This window comes from Exophiala bonariae, assembly GCF_035927105.1.
Source record: "Exophiala bonariae strain CCFEE 5792 chromosome Unknown scaffold_30, whole genome shotgun sequence".
Taxonomy (NCBI): Eukaryota; Fungi; Ascomycota; class Eurotiomycetes; order Chaetothyriales; family Herpotrichiellaceae; genus Exophiala; species Exophiala bonariae.
The window spans coordinates 451,550-472,859 of NW_027042505.1; the positions used below are offsets into that span (position 1 = coordinate 451,550).

General features: G+C 47.9%; 3 protein-coding genes across 3 annotated transcripts; 2 read left to right on the plus strand and 1 right to left on the minus strand.

Annotated features, from left to right (window-relative positions):
• Positions 1-343: 343 nt before the first annotated feature.
• On the plus strand, positions 344-2,040 carry LTR84_008328 (uncharacterized protein; the record flags this gene model as incomplete). Its single annotated transcript, XM_064851875.1, has 3 exons — positions 344-346; positions 394-450; positions 508-2,040. The coding sequence occupies 3 exons, from the start codon at positions 344-346 to the stop codon at positions 2,038-2,040; spliced, it is 1,593 nt and encodes a 530-aa protein (XP_064702116.1).
• A 2,469-nt stretch (positions 2,041-4,509) lies between these two features.
• On the plus strand, positions 4,510-5,754 carry LTR84_008329 (uncharacterized protein; the record flags this gene model as incomplete). Its single annotated transcript, XM_064851876.1, has 1 exon — positions 4,510-5,754. The coding sequence occupies one exon, from the start codon at positions 4,510-4,512 to the stop codon at positions 5,752-5,754; it is 1,245 nt and encodes a 414-aa protein (XP_064702117.1).
• Positions 5,755-6,619: 865 nt separating this feature from the next.
• On the minus strand, positions 6,620-19,834 carry LTR84_008330 (uncharacterized protein; the record flags this gene model as incomplete). Its single annotated transcript, XM_064851877.1, has 1 exon — positions 6,620-19,834. The coding sequence occupies one exon, from the start codon at positions 19,832-19,834 to the stop codon at positions 6,620-6,622; it is 13,215 nt and encodes a 4,404-aa protein (XP_064702118.1).
• Between the last annotated feature and the right edge of the window lie 1,476 nt (positions 19,835-21,310).

Below are 21,310 nucleotides of genomic sequence, written 5' to 3' on the forward strand. Positions count from 1 at the left end.
AGCCACGGAACCTAAGGCGACCTCTCCCTGCGTCAGCCAAGTACAACTAGCAGTTTAGCAATTCAAGAAATCAATAGTTACCTTACGTACTCAAGAACATGCACAGTTAAGAGCTTCTCTCCGTTAATTCCTTCCCCCATATCATAGTCTAGAATCCAAGTAGGTACCGGACCACCCAGGTATCTACTAAACTACCACATTATGTCCTATACGAGCCTTCCACTTCATCCTCTCTTGCACTCACTAATATGTCCTCGCATATCCCCACGTCTCGAACACAAAATATAATTATTCACATGAACTTATTGCATCTGCTTCCCCTCCGTGGAAATGAGTGATCGTCATGGTAAGAATTTCTAGAACATTTAGAAAGAGTGGCTTACAAGTTCGCAGGTGGGCGTGCCTGGTAAGAGCAAAGGCTGCAGTACCTGTCGTCGCAGGAAGAAAGGTGTAAGTCCAAAGCACTGGTTCATCTGCAAGTGCATCCCAAGCTGACTCGTTGTGCAGTGCGATCAGAAACGCCCTATCTGTGGCCAGTGTGCTTCCAGTGGCTACGAGTGCGGCGGATATAATCGTGACAGAACCTTCATCCTCCATCCTGCCACAAAAGCTGTTCAGCGCGCCATCTTCCTTCCACGATCCAAACCCTCCGCCCTTGTCCTTCCAGGCTCCCTGAACCGACATGTCGTCCTATCCCAATGTCGGAGCCTCTTCTGGGACCTATACAATCCTACGGGAGACTGTGTATGTCGCGATCCATATATCGTGAAATGTGGCCATCCAATGAACTGGACCGAAGTCATTCACAGTGTAGCCGAGGAGGACTCTTCCCTGAAAGATGCTTTCTCAGCTTTGAGTATATCTAGAGTCGGTCAGGGCCATAAAGATTTCCGGCTCGTACACGAAAGCACCAGACTCTACGGCCGAGCCCTCAAAGAGCTTCAGCTCGCCCTATACGATCCACAGCGGATGCATTCGAACCACGTCCTCATGGCCTGCATGCTGCTCGGGTTGTATGAATTGTTTGAGGGCCCCGCCTTTCATTCAAAAAGTTGGATAGCTCACGCCCAAGGAGCTGCTCGCCTCATCGAATTGCGAGGCCCTGCTCGTCACCAAGAATGGGATGCTCATCATCCTTTTCTTGCCGCTCGAATTCCGACCATATATGCCTCCATTTTATCAAGGCAGGCCACCTACCTTGCTAGTGAAGATTGGCTTTCTGTGCCTTGGGAGAAGCAGTCCCGAACCTATTTCGATCGGTTGATTGACATGGCCGTTCAGGTGCCTGGTCTCCTTGAGAAGTTCGATCTCATCCTGGACAAGGACCAAGATATTGAGTTTGATCTTTTACAAGTGCTAGAAGAATGTAAAGACCTACAAATTCGAATGAACCGGTGGAAAGATGGGACCAAAGGAAGCGCTGTCCCACGTGTTCAAAAGCACGATTCTTCAGATCCAAGTGGCTACCCGTTCGAGACTGACCTATGGTTTGAGAATCATCTATTCGTCCAAGCTCGTGTCTTCTATTATACCTGTTCCCTGGCTTTGGCGGAGGCTGCCACGGGTATTGTACGCGCTCTCGACCTGAGAGACCACCATTTACCAGATACTGCTGAGCCAAATCCTCTCCTGGAGCTGTTTACTGCCGAAAAACACGCTGCCAATATTTGCCGTTCAGTTCCCTATTGCATCCAGCCAGAAATGAGTGCTTTAGGTGCAAACATCATTAACTTTCCCGCCAACCTGGCCTATGCATTTTATCAACGAGCTGGCCATCGGTCAGTTGTAAGATGGCTCGTTAAAGCATTTGAAGATGTAAAGGCAAGAGGTGTGCATGTCGAGAATATCGTGCAAGATTTATCCGATCTTTCGGCTGATAAAGATGTACGCATTCATCGGTGGAAGGGAGGGGCAAGCGATGACTCCAATGCATCTGGCTCCTCCCCCGAATCTGCTGGTAGCGTCTCAAGTTGTACCACGATCTTTGTCTACGAAGATCCATCAAAGTCATATTATGATGCTAGTAATGACCCTGGGTAGCACTGTCCTATCCATGTCACCCTGCTACCATGAACGTTGTCTCTGGATGAGGCACCGCAATCTCTCAATCGAAAATTTCATCGAAATTGCGACTGAGAGCCCAAACCGCCCCATCACACATCAGCCAGGACTCTACCTATCCCATAGGTTGCTGCATGGGCTCGAGGCTATGACAGAAATGTCAACTCCTGAGCGCTCGGTCCACGGCTGGGGCATAGGTGAAGAACCTAGACTCAAGCTCTAGTCGTATTACGACAAATTCACACAATTCTGCAATTGATGTACGTCCTCGACAGAGCCACCAATAGGCATTGTTCCAATGGTGACTGGGCCTGATTGAAGTCTGAACTCAGTCTAACTAAAATCATAAAAACTTGATCAATGTGCATCCGACATGTCGAACTCTCTCATGATACGTGGGCCTGTCCTTTCACGCTCCCATACTTCGTAACGCTTGTGATGGACTTGGTTTGGACAAGGCGCCGTTAATTCTTTGTTCCCAAGCAGGAGCGAAATGAGTGAGCACAAGACCGGTAGGATAGTGATTCACAAGGTAGTCATTTGAGAAGGAACTTGGATACGAGTCACGGAATCAGTGGCCATAGCAGTCCATGTTTTGGGCCCCCTCTCTCGTCGCCTGCCCAGCATTTCCGAATCATGCTGGTTAACTTTCAGAGGACCAGCAGCCGTGCGTCCACTTGACCCTGTCAACTTGCCAAAATTTGGCCTAGTCCACACATCGCTTTGACGTACAAGGTACCGAGTATATCGTACTAAGTACGCATTGGTCATAACTATTCACGATAGGTTTCGTACGAGGTCTTTTTTCCCTCGGAACAATATCTGGAAGAGTGCTTCTGACCGCCGCCAGACGTCATGAATGTGGCTGGGAAACAGGCGACCCACATTAGAGAAGGCACTGGCGCCTCTCACTACTTGGACGAGTCGGGGAAGGTCTGCGTGTGATCGTGGCGTGAAGTTTCTATTGGAGCCTGCTCTAAACAGACAAGTGGTCGGACCCCAGCGGAGAAAGGATTCACTTGTTCATCTCAGCTGAACAATTGGACTCATGGCAAGCATGGTCCACTGCGGATACTGCTCTTCTACAATGAAGCTGACGAAGAATGGTCTCGGTCTAGACATCTCAACACCCCAAGGACTTGTCTTTCTGGTCCTACAACTGGATGATCAAGAACTAACTAAATGTGCAACAATACTTCCGGGTCACTCAAAGTTCAGCGTGTTCTTCAAGCTACCACCGGGTGGCAATCGATAACAGTTTAGCTCCCAATTTTAGGTCAGGGGAGCATCATGGAGCGGTGTTTCAGAAAGCCAGTCTGGGAGAATTCCCAGCCAATTATAGGCCCTGAATGGCCGTGTCTTCGGAACACTACTTTTCCCCAACCCGGACCTAACTTGTTTGGGACTGGTGCTCCCAGCGCTGCGCCTACCTATTGGTCTACAATCAACGACGGTGACCCCTGATCTTTGGCGCGAGGCGCGAAGCCGATCTTGCTTCAGCCTCCTCCCAGGGGCATTTTGACCTCACTTCGACCTCCCTTTTCGCGAGCTCCATTGACGGTTTTCGAGCTTTCTGTCAAGCACGGATGTACATCAGCTGTGACATGGAAGCTGCTGAATATTTCATTGGTCAAAGCATCATGCCACACTACCGAACACGATGAAGCCTGGACCGCTTATAGGTCACTCCACGCCGCCTGGATCTCTACGCTAACTCCACGTTCAAGGGTTATCCCTTGAACCAATAGAATGTGCCATGTTTCATGAATCCATCCCCCTATACTAACGACTAGCCTTGAGGGGGATACTCCAAAAACTCATGTATATACCACCTCTCGCTATGCTGCACTTTTTTTATCGAAGTTCATCAAGTTATTCTGTATCTCTCTTTCGCAGAAAAGTCATTCATTTTTTCCACGTCTCGTGCTGTGCACAGACATTTACACTCATTGACGAACCTTCTCACGATCAACGCATTCACGACATTCCTTTTCGGATCAATCACGAGGTGAGTGACATCCCGTGACTCCATTCCGTACCATATGCTGCCAGAGGTTCTGGTCTGTTTGTATACCCACTGCCCTTGTGCGAACAAACTCCTCTGTTGGAATCTTATTGTTCTCTTGTCACCTATATCCACTCATCACAAGCGGCCTTTGTTTCTAGCCTCGCCAACGAGGTTCATATACGTTTGAGCCGCCGGAGGGAACTTGGACGTCGTCCATAATTTTTACCACTTTCTTATCACCACTCAAACTCACGTTCAACGCTTAAATTATTTGAATCCAATTCGACAGACTGACAAGTCTTCTAGCAACGTTCAAGCATCGACATCAACTACACCTTCTTGCACTACCAACAAGAATAGCAACTCCACAATATCTACCATCCAAATCGACTACACCTTCTTATACTGCCAATAAGAATAGCAACTCCACAGTATCAAATATGGGTTTCTCGACGAAAGTATGTCTCTTTTCGGCAGCCTTGCTGTTCACCTCGGCCCAAGGTCATATGAAAATGAAAACACCAGTCCCGTATGGCGCGGAATCTTTGGACAACTCACCCTTAGACCCCACCGGTGCGGATTTTCCTTGCAAGCAACGCAGCGGTGTATATGCCATGCCCCCCGGTGGAAGTAATATCATGGCTCAAGGTGAACAACAGACCCTCAGCTTTACTGGAAGCGCTGTTCATGGCGGTGGCTCTTGTCAAATCGCTTTGAGCAAAGATACTCAACCAACCAAGGACTCCAAATGGATGGTGATCAAGTCTATCATCGGCGGCTGCCCTGCTAATGTTCCTGGGAATCTGCCTGAGGACGCGAACGGCAGTGGTGCTTCCACCTTTCAGTTCTCAATTCCCGAGGGTATTGAGCCCGGAGAATATGCTCTATCCTGGACATGGTATAACAAAGTTGGAAATCGCGAGCTATATCAAAATTGTTCTCCTGTTAAAGTGACCGGGGCGAAAAAACGTCGATACGCACCACTTCCAAAGCAATCGAAGCGAGATACGAGCGCTTTTCCTGATATATTTGTTGCTAATATTGGAAATGGGATCACTACTCCTGAGGGGCAAGAGATCATTTTTCCCAACCCGGGAGCCGATGTCCAGACTGCTGGTAATGGTCCCTTCACGCAAATGCCGGGGGGCAATGGAGGCTCTGGAGGGTCGCCGCCTCAACAGACTCAAACACCAGCAACCCAAGCTGCTACCGCTGCCCCAACTATGACGGCGTATGGAGGTGGCAACGGTGGAAATGGTGGGAACGGCGGAAACAATGGCAACGGTGGAAACGGTGGGAATGGGGGCAACGGCGGCAACGGTGGATACACCGCCTCACCAGCTGGATTTGCTGAGGGAGCCTCGTCCATGTCATCAGCTTCAGCGAACGGCGTTGTAACACCCGTAGCCTCAGATGGGACGCCTCTACAAACGTCTTCGCCTGCCTCCTCGGAACCCCAAACTTCCAGCGGCGGATCTTGTACGGCAGGAGACTGGGAGTGTGCTACAGATGGCTTGAGCTTCAAGCGATGCACCGCTGGTGGCACCTGGAGCGTCTCAATTCCTATGAGTTCGGGTATGCATTGCACTCCAGGGATCTCAGCAAATTTCCAACAGGCCGCGGTCAAGAACAAGCGTCATGCTCACTCTCACTTCCGCCACATTTTCGATTCTTTCCATTCATGAGAGTCGGTCAGCTAAGCTGAGAACACAGGAGGAAAGCTCACAAGAGTGGACTCTCCATAATCGCTGGCTCGAATCTACACATTTGCTTGCATACGCACAAAACGACCGCACATGAAATTTTTACCTCTTAGATTTATTTACCACTAGCATTCACTTAGCTAGAAATTCAGAAAAATTCGCGCTTGGCCGCGGTTCAACTCTGAAAAACAAATTTTCAAGATTACCTAGATACCTAAAAATCGAATTCCTGTGAATAGTCGTTACGTCCGCGACGTTCGAGCCAGATTTAGTAAACAGAGGTTTCGGAAAAGCCCCGTTCCCTCTTTAGTTAATTCGGTCAGAAGCTGTGAAGAAAATTCGCGAAGGAGCTCAGTCAACGGCTACGACTATGGCATTACCTACTCGGGGGTGGTTCCTACGGAAGCTCTAGCTAACGTCACCATAGTGAATTTGCCTAAAACATTGGCGGATTCTTGGATCTCAGATTAGAAAAAAAATCCAAACTGTGATTTTTCCACCCAAATCACAAATAGACGGCAGATGACAGACCTATATAAAATAATGGCATCTATATACGGAGTTATTGGCACGGATAACGTGGACCTAAGATGGTCATGGCGACGTCAATTTAGCCAGCATTTATACATGCGACAATAGTTACAGATAACTGAATCGAGTCATCACGAGAGCGCTATACACGCTGGTGCTGACCGTCAATGATTCAATACCCATATAGAAATGTCCTTATAAATAGTTGCTGTAATTTAATATCATGTTCAATTTCTATCAAGTCAACTAGGTCCAGACTATAAGTGTCATAATCCCAATGCCAACGACATAAATTTCTCAGACTTATACTACTTCTCTACCTGTGAACTCCATTGCCATTTTGAGACGGTAAACTAGCCAGAACTCTCGCCTGTTCACCAATGGTTTCTTTCACGAGCATTCTCTCCACTGATAGTCCGATATAGCCTCGTTGTCTCAGCGACTCTGTAAGTATACAAGTCGCGATGAAATCACCGCCAGGATATGATGAGAAGGGGACATCATTTCGAATCTGCTCATATTCAAGATGAAGAACTTGTTGCCACAACACACATAGTTCGTCCTCGATGCGATTAATATTCCCCTCCATGGTCTCTGCTTCTCCGGGAGTGATAACATGACCGTTGGTATGATTCTTGCTCGTCTCGTTCTCTGGCACGCGATAGGGTTGAGTTGGAATGCCCATGAATAGATCCGCCCTGTTCAAAACTTCGCCGATTTCCATGTGACCCGAATCGTTAGAGATGATGACCTCGACCAGTTGACCCAGATTCTGCACGAGAGCATGTGCTTGTGCGGCACTTAAAATGTCTTCAGAATATCCGATTTCTAATTGAAGGTCGTTGTCACCTTTCTCACGGTCGACCCGCTGCACTGGAGTCGACAGCACAACGATGTCGCTACTATCAACATGGTCTCTCCATGCTTCGCTACTGCAGCCTATGTCGCCGATTTGGACTTCGTTTGTGATATCGGGGAGGTTTTGATGTTGCAGCACCGAACTGAAACGCGTAAAGCCTGGCCAATTTGTACATTCGCGTATGATGGATCGAAAGCCTAGGTTTTCGTACTGCAGGGATGCGTTTTGCTGCTTTTGGACGAGCAAGACCAGGTCGTGGAGTGTTGCATTGAATTCCAGTTTTATTCGGACCGGAATGATATTGAGGAGTGGACCAATGGTGTCTTTGTTCGTGATCGAATCAGCAGCTCGACCAGATACAAGACTACCGAAAGTGAGGTCAATGCTTGACGGAAATGCTGGCCCCATGGCATTGAGATGTGAAAGAATTAGTGCCCAAGCTGCTTTCACAGTTGTTGCTTGTGTAAAGCCTGGAGATTGACCTCCCATATTCCAGGCTATTTTGTACGTAGAAGTCTTGTTGAGCGGATGCTTGTAAAATGGTTTCGTTGAAGAGGTGAATGGTGTCATTGAAGAGCCTTCTAAGACATTGCTCCAGTATTTCACTGCAGCTGGAGAGCGAGAGATATCACGAGAAGCCTCAACAAACGTGGAGCAAGTCGGCTGTGGGGATAGCTCGATCCTCGAATATGCTTGGTGCAAAGTTTTCCAGACTTTATGGAATGATACTCCGTCATACTGAGCATGAGACAGCCGTAAGATAAGGCACTGATTATTCTCAGCGGCATCACTTAGTAGGGTAAACTGTGTCAGTGGGTATGGCATGGGCATATCTTGTCGTGAGTCCTTCAAGAGCCAGTTTGTTCGCGCTGACTCGAGGTCTTCGCAGTCACTTCTGTGGTACGCAAGCTTAGGTGAGAAGTCACGGAAGATGACCTGGAGCAGTTCACCTTCTGCAATCGAAAAACCTGTTCGCAATATGGGTATCGTGGCAACGGTGAGTTGAGTTGCTTCTGATAGGCGAGTTCGCTCGAATGGCTCTTTGGGTGTCAGAGTCATATATGTGACAAAGCCTTTCGGTTGCAAGATGCTGAAGCCCACTGCCCAGGCTTGGAAATCGCTGACCGGCATCGCGTCTTCAATCTCGAGGATCTCATTGCTGAGCTGGTGCTGGAGTTGTTTTTTCACACAGCTCTCATCTCTATCAACCATGGAGAACGGCAAAGGTGCCTCAGTGTCTGGAAAAATGTTGTTCTGACCACTCGTTGTCCTTAATTGTTCCGCCATATCCTTCAAAAGCGGATACTCGAAGATTAATTGTACGCTCAGTCGTAAATTTCGACTATGCGCAAGACCAGCAAGTTTCATAGCGGATATTGAATCCCCGCCAACTCTGAAGAAACTGTCATCAGCACTTATATCCTGAGATGGGATACGCAACACCTGTGCCCATAAATCCTGTAATAAGAGACCCATTGGAGTTTCAGGTGCACGCTTGCTCGCTGAGGATGTGAGAAAATGCTCACTGCGAGACTCCTTAACAACCATGTTCGCCAGATGACTGAGGCTTTTGCGATCCACTTTGCCCGACGTTGCCACTGGAATCGTGCTTAGTGGTACCCACATTTTTGGCATCATGTAGACGGGAAGAACAGGTAGCAGGGCCGTGGTGAGTTGTTTCAATTCTATCTCAAGCTCAGAACTGGTGGGAGCATAGGACTCATGAATCTCAATGACCAGCCCAAGTTCAGCCCGGAACTCGGGCTTAATGGTCAGAAATGCCACTAAAGCACGGGCACGTCCGTCGTCACTTCGAGATGCCTCAACGACGACTTGATCGATCGCAGCCATAGCTTTCTTGATATGATGCTCGGTTTCGCGAAGCTCCACGCGTTGTCCGTTGACTTTAATTTGACTATCCTTTCTGCCGACGAAGATGATTGTTCCATCATCTGCATATTTGACAAGGTCGCCGGTCTTGTACAGCCTCGTTCCTGGTTTTTCAAGCCAGGAAGGGCTGAGAATGAAAGCAGCCTCGGTCTTCGCTTGGTCATGCAAGTAGCCACGCGCCAAGGTTGGTCCCTCAATCAATAACTCGCCAACCGCACCAATAGGCACAAGGTTTTCGTGATTTTCTGGATCAGCAATCCATGTAGCACATCCAACAGCTCGGCCAATATTCGCACCAGTCTTGACTGTCATCTCTTGATTCATCACAGCTGCGAGTGATGTCTCCGTGGGCCCGTAACCATTGATGAGACTTGCACAAGTGGACCATCGCTCCACAAGTGCTGTTGGGGCCGGCTCACCCACCATTATACAAGTCTTCAAACTTGGAAGCTGCTCAGGGGCAAGTACTGAGAGTACTGAGGGTGTGAGTGCGAGTGTCGTGACCTCCATCTTTTGCAATGCTTGTTGTAAGTGATTATCTCGGTCATCGGAGCTAGGGATACAAGTGCACCCTCCCATCATCAAAGTAGTGATTATCTCCAGGCAAATAGCATCGACACTATAAGACGCGAACTGAAGGACTCTTGACGTTGGTCCAATATTATGCACGGGTCCATGCTCTAGGCCGGAAGTAGAATACGCCTCATGTGTGATCACGACGCCTTTTGGCTGCCCTGTACTGCCGCTCGTGTAAATGAGATAAGCAGCAGATGTGCAGTCGTGATGGAAATCAATCGGTTCCATACTAGGACCATTTGTGGACTCGAGTGCAATGGGATCGACGATGGCTAGTGTATCGGAAAGCCCAGAGCAAAGTTCTGCATTGGCACACGAAGTCAAGATGATAGAGCAGTTGGTTTGTCTCACCATCTCCTTCCGACGCTCCTCTGGGTGCGCTGGATCCCACGGAAGAAATGCTCCTCCGGCTTTGAGTACTGCCAATATTGCGACGACCATCCAAGCAGACCTTTCGAAACATAGTGGCACAACACTTTCAGGCTTCACACCTGCTTTCCTCAGCTGCAATGCCAAGCGGGAAGAAATCTGGTCAAGCTGTCCATGCGTCCATTCGGCATCCCAGGCACAAACTGCTGGTCGATCCGCAATTTCTTGTGCACGATCGTGAGTGATTTGATGTATCGTCCGTCGTACCATCGTGGGCACATGTGCATTCCATAGACTTAGCGTCTTTGCTTCCCCTGAACTAATTTTTCGTATATGCCCAAGAAGTGAGTTAAGCGTGGTTTGGTTGAGTTGTTCAACGGCGTAGGAAAAATGCTCGACGATTTTTTCGGTTTCTGTCTTCGACATCACTTCAGGATTGGCGTATACCGCGATCGCTATGTCATTACCATCGATCCTGCAGTCCAGCGCAAGGGGGTACGAGGTGTAGTTTGATGAATGTGTCTCTACTTGCTCAAGACCAAGCCAGCTCGCGACAGTATCGTCAAACACCCGGATCATGAGATGGGTAGTCGCTTCACAAGCTCTGGCAGCGTCTTCGCTTGCCTGCCGGATATTTTGAATGCCATAGTGCTGAAAAGGTATAACGGACTTCAAATCGTCTTGAGTGTATGTAAGAAATTGAGATATCGACTGGTTCCGTCCGACTCTCAGACGTGTTGGCACAGTAGCTAGAGTTGGCCCATCGACCTCTGTAATCCCGGGCATATCTGTATCTCGACCACTTAGTGTGGACCAAAAAACCACATCTTCGGTGTTTGCGTAGTGACTAAGGGTCAACGCCCAAGCAGCCCGCAAGAGAGTTGCAATAGTTACATGAGCTTTGAGACCATTCCAGAGCCTCATTTGCAATGTCACTTTCTGGGTAGCGGTTCCTGAAGAGCTAGCTCCAGAAGCAGGATTAGGAAAGTGTACCACTTCGAGTGCATTAAAGTAGCCACGCCAAAACTCTTGACTCGATTCTGTATGGCTCATCAGAACATGCTTTGCAAACGATGTGAAAGGTCTTAGTGCAATGGCTCTTTGATTCATATATGTTCTTTCAACGTCTTTGAATAGTAGTGGCAGGGACCATGCATCAAAGATGGCGTGATGAGCGAGGAAGATGAAGTAAGTGTTGTTCTTGCCACCGTCCAGCAACAGGAATTGAGCTAAAGGTTCGCCAAAATCCGGCGAGAAGGTAACTCTCCTCAGTGCGTCAAGTGGATCTTGGACGGTAGAATGCTCGACTTGGATGACTGACTCCACTAAAACTTGTAACATCTTGGATTCGTGGACAACTATGCGCGTCCGCAAAATACCACGATGTAGACTAGCACTCTCCCACGCCTTCGCGAATGCAGTACGGTCAAGACTATCAGGTAATCGCCAGATGTGTTGTGCAACATATGCTCCAGGCTGTTTCTGAGAAAGGGCTAAAAGGCCTTCTTGTAGAGGCGTAGTGGGATATATGTCCTCAATCTCGCTGGGTTTGATCTTACACTGAGTCGCACATGATTGTAAGATTAAACTCAGAGGTTCGCCGTGCGACATTGCGAGAAGAGAGAAAGCAGGCGGTCCAGTCGTTTCCTGTTGGCTCTCAAACAGAGGCTGAGCAAGTGCAGCCATATCAACAAGCACAGGATTGCTAAAAATGGTAGCAACGGGTAAGTTGAGTTTCCTGGATCGAGCTGCCATAGTCAATTTAATGGCCATAATCGAGTCGCCCCCCAAATGAAAGAAGTCGCTGCGCCGTCCGATACGATGCAATGGCAGTTCAAGGACAGTCGTCCAAAGCTCTTGCAGCTGCTCTTCGCGAGATGAGAGGGTTGCCAAGGAGTGTTTAACGGAGTTACTGCTTGGAGCTTCGACATCTTGATCGAGGTCACTCCAATGAAGTTCATTCTCCTTAAGCTTGTGATACATCCCCAGATAAGACATGATTTCGCCTACAGATTTCTCGGTTCTTCTCTCACAAATTTGTAGGACGACATCCTGCAAGATCAACAGAATCGTTCCCATCTCGGATCTTGTTATGACTGCGGGATCATAACGGGCCGCGATATCCATACTGGCTGCGCCACGTGGTGCAAATTCTAGAACGAGCGGATAGACATCAAGGTTGGCCTTATTGTCTGGTAGAATTTGCGCACCTAAAAGCTTGATTTTTTCGATTTCTGAGTCCGGAGATTGCACAACTATAAGGGTCGAGAAATTTGTCGCCGCAACATTCACGGACAACTGCCGAATCCTCTGAAGTCCAGTGTGTTCGTGTACTATCATTTCTGTCGCTTGTATTTGCATGTCACCGAGCCACTCGTGCAAGAGACTCTTTCGATTCAGACGTACACAGATTGGTACAGTCGTTACCATGGGCCCAGCAATCTCCATTGCCGAGATGATTGGAGCATTACGACCACTCAGAACCGCGCCGAACACAACATCATCGGAATCTGTCAAATGAGCCAGAGTGAGAACCCACGCTGCTCGTATCATGACCGAGGTCGTGATGTCAAGCTGGTCAGGTATTTCGACTTGAACTGTGTGCATAGCCTGTAGATCGTACGGAGCACTCACAGTAGTCCTTGGGAATTTATTTGGCGAGATATCCCTTAGGGTCGAACGCCAATATCTCTCTTCGTCCGGTTTCTCTGATCTTGTGGTGTAAGCAATGAAGGTTTTGTACTGTCTGAGAGATGGCTGCATGTGGCTGTGATAAAATCGTTCAATTTCCCGAAACATCCTTTGTAGAAACCAACCATCATAGACCGCGTGGTTGATCGCCAGAGTGAACGTACATCGATCGCCATCATGCTTCTGTAAACCAAAAGTGTTTAAACTGACTCCATAATCTGATAGCGAGGATTTAACGCAGGTTCCTTCGTCAATGAACCACGGTAGCTGCTCCGTAATGACTGCCTGCAGGATCTTATTTTGGTATAAGATCATTCTTGTCCTCAGGATATCGACATGAGTGTAAACAGCTTCGCATGATTTTTCGAACAGTGCAATATCGGTGTCCTGTGGAAGGCAAATGATGTGCTTTGTGATATAAGTACCTGGGTATCGAATGGAGGTTGCGAATAGGCTTTCTTGTTGTGAGGTACACGGGTATATATCCTGTATCTGTGAATAGGCGACATGACACTGTTCGGCGGCAGTTGAGCGAGCAATAGTACTGGTACCGTCAAGGTCGTTGACATTGCCCAAAAGTGAGAAAGGAGTGACATCCTCTTGAAATGCCATTTGGCCCCTGTGACGGACCTCAAGAATATCAGCCAATTGAAATAGTAGAGGATTGGCAAAGACTTGAGCCACAGTCAAATATAAGCCGTCATGTTGTGCAAGGCTTGTCAACCTCATGGCAGCGACAGAGTCTGCACCAACATGAAAGAAATTGCTCTTTCTTGAAATCTCTTCTTCGTCAATTCCCAGAATTTGTGCCCACATATTGGCTAACTTAGTTTCTAATAAAGATGCAGGGGCATCAAAAATTTCCGAGTTGCTAGTGAGGAAGTACGACATCAATTGTAAAGACGTCAGTCCATTCGCCATCTTTCGTAAGAGTTTTCTATCGAGCTTTCCAGATGGCATCAAAGGAATATCGGTCAAGGGGATATACAATTCCGGTACCATATAAACAGGCATCAATGTTCGAATGGTGTCCCTGAGATTTTCAAAACTTTTGAGTTGGCCATCGTCATCGCCAAATTCACAGACACCATAGTTGTTACATTGATGATTTTTTGCTATAAAGGCAATGAGGACCTGTTTCTTTAACTTTGCCACTGATGTGAAGTCAACGAGACATTGAAATTGTGGACCGAGAAGCTTGTTAACTTGTTGTTGCACAGCATCGAGCTCTACCCGTTGACCGCGAATCTTGACTTGCGATCCGTCTTTTCTGCCCAGGAAAATAATTGAACCGTCAAGTTCATATCTGACGAGATCCCCAGTTTTGTAGATTTTACTAGAGAGCGCCGGAAGCCAAACTGGTGGCTTGATAAACGCAGCGTTCGTGAGCACTTTGTCTCCAAGATAACCGGTAGCAAGTGTTGGCCCTTCGAGAAGTAACTCCCCCACTGCACCAATGGGGACTGGTTGCTGGTAATCGTTCACGATCCATGATCTACAACCGACAGGCCGCCCCAAATTTGAAACATCTTGGAGCTCAAGAAACCTGTGGTTCAATGTGGCAGCAATGCACGCTTCGGTTGGGCCGTACCCGTTGATTACCCGGATTGGGCTTTCTTTCCAACGTCGAATTGACTCTCTTGACATTGGTTCGCCAGCAACGACTATCGTCTGAAGGAATGGCATGTCAGACTCTAGAAGCATGTCGGCAACAAGAGGAGTCAGATTCGCCCATGTTATCTTCATTTCTCTGACAACTTGCAGTAAATTGCTCGAACGGTCAGACTCCGTGGGAATGCAAACAACACCTCCAACGATGAGAGTTGTGATCATCTCTAGAAGGCAGGCATCAAAGCTATACGAGGCAAATTGAAGAACTCTAGAGGTGCTGGAAAGCTTCAGAGGGCCGGCGTGGGATTGCGCTGCCGAGACGAATGCAGCATGAGACAAAACAACCCCTTTTGGTTTGCCAGTAGATCCAGAAGTGAATATGATAAAGGCAGGATCTGAGGCGGAAGAATCTTCCAAATCTGATGCATAAATGTTCTTGGCATTGATTTGTAGTAATTGGATGGGGTCGAGCACATAAACGTTTTCCGAGATGTCCTTCGCGAGTACCTCCTGGCATTGGGACGAGACGACCAGGCTCGAAGAGACCTGATCGATGATTGTCTTTAGTCTAGTAGTCGGCTGGGATGTATCTAAAAGAACGAAAGTACCACCCGCCATTAGCATTCCTAGCATGGCCACAACTGTCCAGGCAGATCTCTCAAAGCATAGTGGTACCACGGTGCCAGCAGATACTCCAATTCTTTTCAGATCTTGTGCCAGCGCGTAACATAAACCGAACAAATGACCATAGGTCCACTGCGCATCCCAGGCGTCAATAGCAGGATTATCTGCATGGGAACTGCTACTTGCTTTGAATGCAGAATGAATGGTGTCTTCCACGTGAAGCACTTCAGGACCAGCGAAATCGAGAATTGCCCCACGGGCTTCTGAACTCAACAAATCCACGGCAGATAGTGGTTGTGTTGGAGAAGTTGCGATAGACTGAATTATCGATTTGAAGCTCTCAAAGATATGCGACACATGTTCGGCTGACCACAACGTGGGCAAATACTCCAATTTCATGAACAATCGTTTGTCAAATTCATGTATCCCGAGGGCTAAGTCGTACTCACTGGGGTCCCACTCTCCCATCTTTTCGAATTCGATGCTTGACTTTGATGCTACTCTGGAAAGTTCGTGTTTCTGATATGACAGAATAGAATTGAATAGTGGCTGGGGCATTTCGAGTGCGTGCTGAATATCTCCCAAAGACAGAAAATGATGTTCGCGGTCGATTGCCATTTGATCCTGAAGCGAGTTCAGGATATCAATAACTGTGGAATCTTGATCAAGCTTGACTCTGCATACGAGAAGATTTGCAAAGGCACCGACTGCAGCTTCGATACCATGGATGGGGAGGTCACGGCCAGACACTGGATAGCCAAATAGGACGTCATTGCTGCTTGTAAAAGCTTGCAGGACTATTGACCAACTGAGATGAACGAGGGTTGACATCGTAACACCATAGCTTTCACAAAATTTCCACAGGGAAGCTGCTCCCTTGTCAGCGATCACAGAGCGCAGTGCTTGAGGCTCCGAATGTTGAGGATATAGTTCACTACGACTGAGCATTGGAAGATAACATGGCTGAGCTCCATACAGCCGCACCTTCCAGTACTGCAGTGATGGAGTCTTTGGTTGAGAATGTACGAATTTGACATAATCTTCGAACATCATAGGAGGTTGGGTTGGAAGACTATCATCATATGCCTGTAGTATGTCATGGACGATATTGTCAATTGAAAGCCCGTCCATCATCGTATGGCTAATTCTCAGAGAGCAAAAAACTTGACCCTCGCGGCCTTGATAGAGCGTAAAAGTATGGGTTGGGGCCCCTGGCAGATAATCAATATTTTTCTTGGCTCCACCCAGAGGAGGTCTAGGACCCTCCCAACTGTCGTACGCGACATGGATGTGAGGGGTTTTTAGGACGGCTTGTAAGAACGTGTCTTCCGATCCGCTCTGCTCGATGAAAATTGTTCTTAGGCTTGAGTGCCGTTTTACCACCGCTTTCCATGAGGCAGCAATCCGGTTAAGGTCGATCGTATGGGTACCCGAAGCTGTCTCTATCATCCATACAGTTTCGGTGACGTATAATTCTGGCTTTTTAGCCTGGCTCAGAAGTATGCCATTTTGTAGAGGCGTGCAAGGATAAAGATCGTCAACATCTTGCTCAAAGTCAATACTCAGCTCTGTAAGGGACCTGGTAATCAAGTCATCCACTGAATGATAACTCAATGTCACGTGGGGAAAATCGCTTGGTGAATAGATATGCTTTCGGGTACCATAAATCTCTGATGAGAGTTTCACTAGGCATTGTTGGAACGAGTCTAACCACTCAGAGATTCGAGATTGATGGGCCATTCTAGAATTCCAGGTAAAAGTGCATGCCAATTGATTGTGAGAAACGTCCACAAAAATTTCGAAAAGACTAAATCGTTTCATACTAACTGCAACGGACTCATAAGTGGACCATGCTACCTGTTGGAAAAGTGCATCGTGCCGTTCGAGTTGTTGATAGGAACCCGAAAAATTGAACACGATTTCCATGGGTTCTTCAAGCCTGGGGTCGTTTCTACCCCCAACCCCTAGAAAGCGTGAAGTGAGATCTCTCGAACCATTGTGAAAACTTGATCGACGAGCATCTTTCGTGTATCGGATTGTATCAATGATGTCCTGGTCTGCTTCAATGTTTACCAAGACGGGGTATAAAGTAGTGAACCAGCCAACTGTTTCGGTGATGTCGATATCGGTGTCCCAAGCCTCACGACCGTGCCCTTCGAGATAGACAGCCGGAGTGTCTCGATCATGAAAGGTCTTCGCAAAGGTATAGACCAAGCTTGCCAGAAGCAAGTCACTCGTGTCCGTTTTGGCAAGTCTTGGACCGTCTTTAAGGAGGAAGGCACTTGATAAATCGTCTAGGATGAATTTCTTTTCGATCTTGTCAGCGTGTATGTTTGCGTGACCACACATTGACCAGAATGAAACATTCGATGCTGCACTACTGAGATTGCAGGAAATGTGTGACTCAGAGCGTGCTTCACAAAAAGTGTTTTGTAGCTGTAGCCATCGGCGAAATGACAACGTCGGTTGTTGCAAAGGGTAGTTGGGCATTTTGACGAGATTTTCTAGCTCTCTGAGAATGATTCGAAACGACACAAGGTCAAAGACAGCATGATGAGCCGTTATGGATAAGAATGACTTCTGCTGGGAGTGAAAAAGTTGGAAGGCCACGACTGGCCCTTTGCGGATGTCAAGCATTCTTTGCGATTGTCCAACAATAGCATCAATTACTTCTCGGGTCGGCGCTGGACAGTAGGAAAAGTGGAAAGATTCTTGGATATCAGGCGATATGTACTGCATCCAATGGCCAACTTCGTTGAAGAGAAATCTCGCGCGTAGCATATCATGCCTCTTTACAATGATTTGCAGAGCTGCTCTTATCCGGTCAGGATCTATAATCTCAAAAGACTCCAATAAAAAGCTCTGATTGAAATGATTCTCCCCGTACGGTGCGGTGCCGAAGAACATCTGCTGGATGGGTGACAGATTGAATCCTTCCCCATTATCTGGCTCAAGAGACACCTCATTCGATGTAGATCGTCTAACGTGAGGGGCGATCTTCGCGATGGAACTGAACCTCAGAATATCATGGACATTAGTCTTAAGTCCCTTCTCCCTGCACAGTGCTCTGATCTGCATAGCTGATATTGAATCCCCACCAAGGGAGATGAAGGTCTGATCGAGATCGATGCTTTCGGGATCAATGTTGAGAATCTCAGACCAAACTTCAACCATGAGTATCTCTATGTCGCTCCGTCTCCTCGATTGTTTGTCTCCCAAATGCATTGAAGGGTCAAGCTCAGTTATCTCTATCTCGCTGAGACTCTCGATCCATCTGGTAACTCCATTTCGATCGGTCTTCCCGGATGCCAGTAATGGGATCACCCAGACCGGAACGATGAGAGACGGGATCATGAAAGATGGGAGACTGCGAGCAAGATGTTCTTTTATTGTTGCAAGGGCTGGTTGGACCCCTGAAAGTGCAGGACCTCTTAATGTATCTGGTTTGGCTTTGTCGGTTGGCGTCGGTTTTGAGAGTGTCTCGAAGCGAACAACGGCGACCAAACGTCTTGTAAGTAAACCACCCGTGGGTGAGTGCACAGTCGCAGCGACCTTTAGCCCTGAACTATGAATGCACTCCTCAATCTCGCCTAGCTCAACTCGCTGGCCATTGATCTTGATCTGAGTGTCTTTGCGAGCAACAAACTCAAGACTTCCATCAGAAAGTTGACGTACTAAATCTCCAGTTTTGTAGGCTCGTTCCCCACGTATTTCCACAAATGAGGATATGGTCTTCACCGAGTCATTGAGATAACCTCGAGCAAGATTACTTCCGAGTATAAGTAATTCGCCGACATCCCCTGAGATGACGAGATTGTTGTGGTTTTCGATGTCAACAACTTGTACTCGACATCCGACAGGTGTCCCTATATTCGCAGGAGCATCCAATTGAAGTTCACGATTCACTGTAGCCGAAACGGCGGTCTCAGTAGGTCCGTAGGCGCAGAGTAGATGAGGAATCGTGGACCACAAAGACACATGACTCTTCTTGATCGGTTCTCCCACCAGAACCAGCGTTTTCAAGAGTGGCAAATCTTCTGGTCGGAGCAGCGAAGCAACGCTAGGAGTTAAAATTGCCAGGTTGACTTGTGATTCATTCATAAACTTTGCCAAGTCATTCAACCTTGCTTCTGCGCTTGGGATGCATACCACGCCCCCAAAGATCAAGGTAGTAAGTATTTCGACAAGACTTGCATCGAAACTGTATGATGCAAATTGCAGCACTCGAGAAGATGCACTGATTCTATGAGCCGGGCCATGAGCAAGTGCACATGAATAAAATGCTTGATGCTCGACAATGCAGCCCTTAGGCTCGCCAGTGCTGCCAGAAGTAAAAATCACATACGCAGCATTGTCTGGCGTTGCCCTTGATTGAGCATGCGGTTTGCAAGAGAGCTCGGAGACAAGAGAGCTGTCGATAACCACTACATGTTGAACGAGCTCAAGACATAGCGACTCATTTTGAACAGATGATATTGCGATCTGTGCCTTAGATTGGTTGATGATTTTTCGCAAACGATCAATTGGGTACGTAGGATCCAATGGTATGAAGGCACCACCTGCCTTCAGAATGGCGAGAATTGCAACAATCGCCCAGGCTGATTTCTCGAAGCAGAATGCTATTAGCGACTCTGGTCCAACGCCTAGTGCGACCAATCTATTGGCCACTGCAGATGATAGCTCTTCAAGCTCTTCATAGGACCATGTTGCATCCCAGGCACAGACAGCTTCGTTCTTAGGGGTTTGTCTGCAGCGACTTGTAACAGCCTCGTTGATGCAACGGCTGGAATGGTGGTTTGCCTCTCCTTGCCAGTCTCGGGCGTCCATCTGGCCATCAGCTTTGGAATAATCCCCATTGGTTGAAATGCCAGCCACAGCTAGGGCACGGATAGGAGTGCGCTTCTCTGCCATGTCTCAAGTCCGGCGAGTAAGCAGAATTGTCACCGCGGAATGCGCAATTGTACAAAGAAAGCGTGTACGATGGCACAAGATCCTCAGTGCTGTCTTCGACAAGATGAAGTCTCCTAGCGGTTCTGAAACCTATGTATTCTTTGTTTCGTTCTGCTCGAGCTAGACATCCTCCTGTTGCTCTGCGAAAGTTTTCGATAGCTTATGGAGATCGTTTCGACATATCAACAAACATCATCCAAGGCACAAATCGCCAGAGCTCCAACCATTTCTAATGCTGATAGCCCTCGACTGGCAAGAGCAGTTGGGAAGCGCTAGTAGTGTGGATGTCGGCTCTGACCAAACCTCCCTCGCTTTGCCAGCTCCTGCCGAGAAGCGGAGCAGGTAGGACAACCGGATGGGCATGCTTCAAACACCTTGTGAACATACATCATTGCTGTAGACTCATAAGATACGGATGTTACAAAACACCACCTGTATTCGGACGGTATCTGACGATACTCGGTAACACTATCCAATGCACACTGGCATCTTCGAAGTTCGATGAGGCGATTGTTGTACGCAGCCTAATACCTCAGCATAGGCATGGTGGATCAAGGTGTTATCGTGCCGATGGTTGCGGCGGGAATGATAGCTTCCCGTGGTCAGCGTGCACGAGCTGTAGGGTGTGTTTACGTTGGGGATCGAAGCGTGACCGAATTCTCATTGACCTCCACACCTTCGCTAACATGAGTGTCCACTAAGATTCTAGTCCCCCGAATGAAAGGAATGTCACATCGAGTACTCGTGCCCCGCAAATGCAATGTTGGGGAATCCAAGATCAAGAGAGGTTTGAGTACTCGTTTGAGATGATGACAGGGCCTTTCCTAGTGGTCAACCTGACACTAGCAGGGTACAGACGCTCGAAGTTGGTGCTTGCCGAGAAGTGATGCATTATTCTGCAGGCGGATATGTGGGTCTGTGGTTCGTCAGTAACTAGTCAGCCTTTGTGTCACCGACCCGACTTCCAGTCTCGTAGCACAGAATGTAGACATGTGTTCAGGCAAGCCAGATTAGTAGTAATTGTTCCTGGTACATTCCACCTACAGTGCCCATAACTCCGCAGTCAATGTAACAGTGCAATTTGACCATCTTCGTGATGATCAGATAAAGTTCTCATGAAGGAACTTCGGCCAGGCCAATCAAGGAAGGGCTGTACTTCAACCTGCAATCCGCCACGCTACTGCAGAAATGCCGTTAGGAGAAGTGAGAGTGGCTGGCCTGGAGTCTGACCCGTGGAAAAGGAATATCGCCGCTCCTCAGAAGGCATCGTCTGCCAGCTGATCAGTTTGCCAGGTCACATCGGAATTCATGCTAGGGAATTTTTTCCAAGGAGGTACAGGCACTGATGTTGGACGATCATAGTGCCCAACATGCTTCAAGAAAGGTACAGGCAAGCGAGCCATTATTGTAGACTTGTTTTTTGAAGCTTGGGGACTG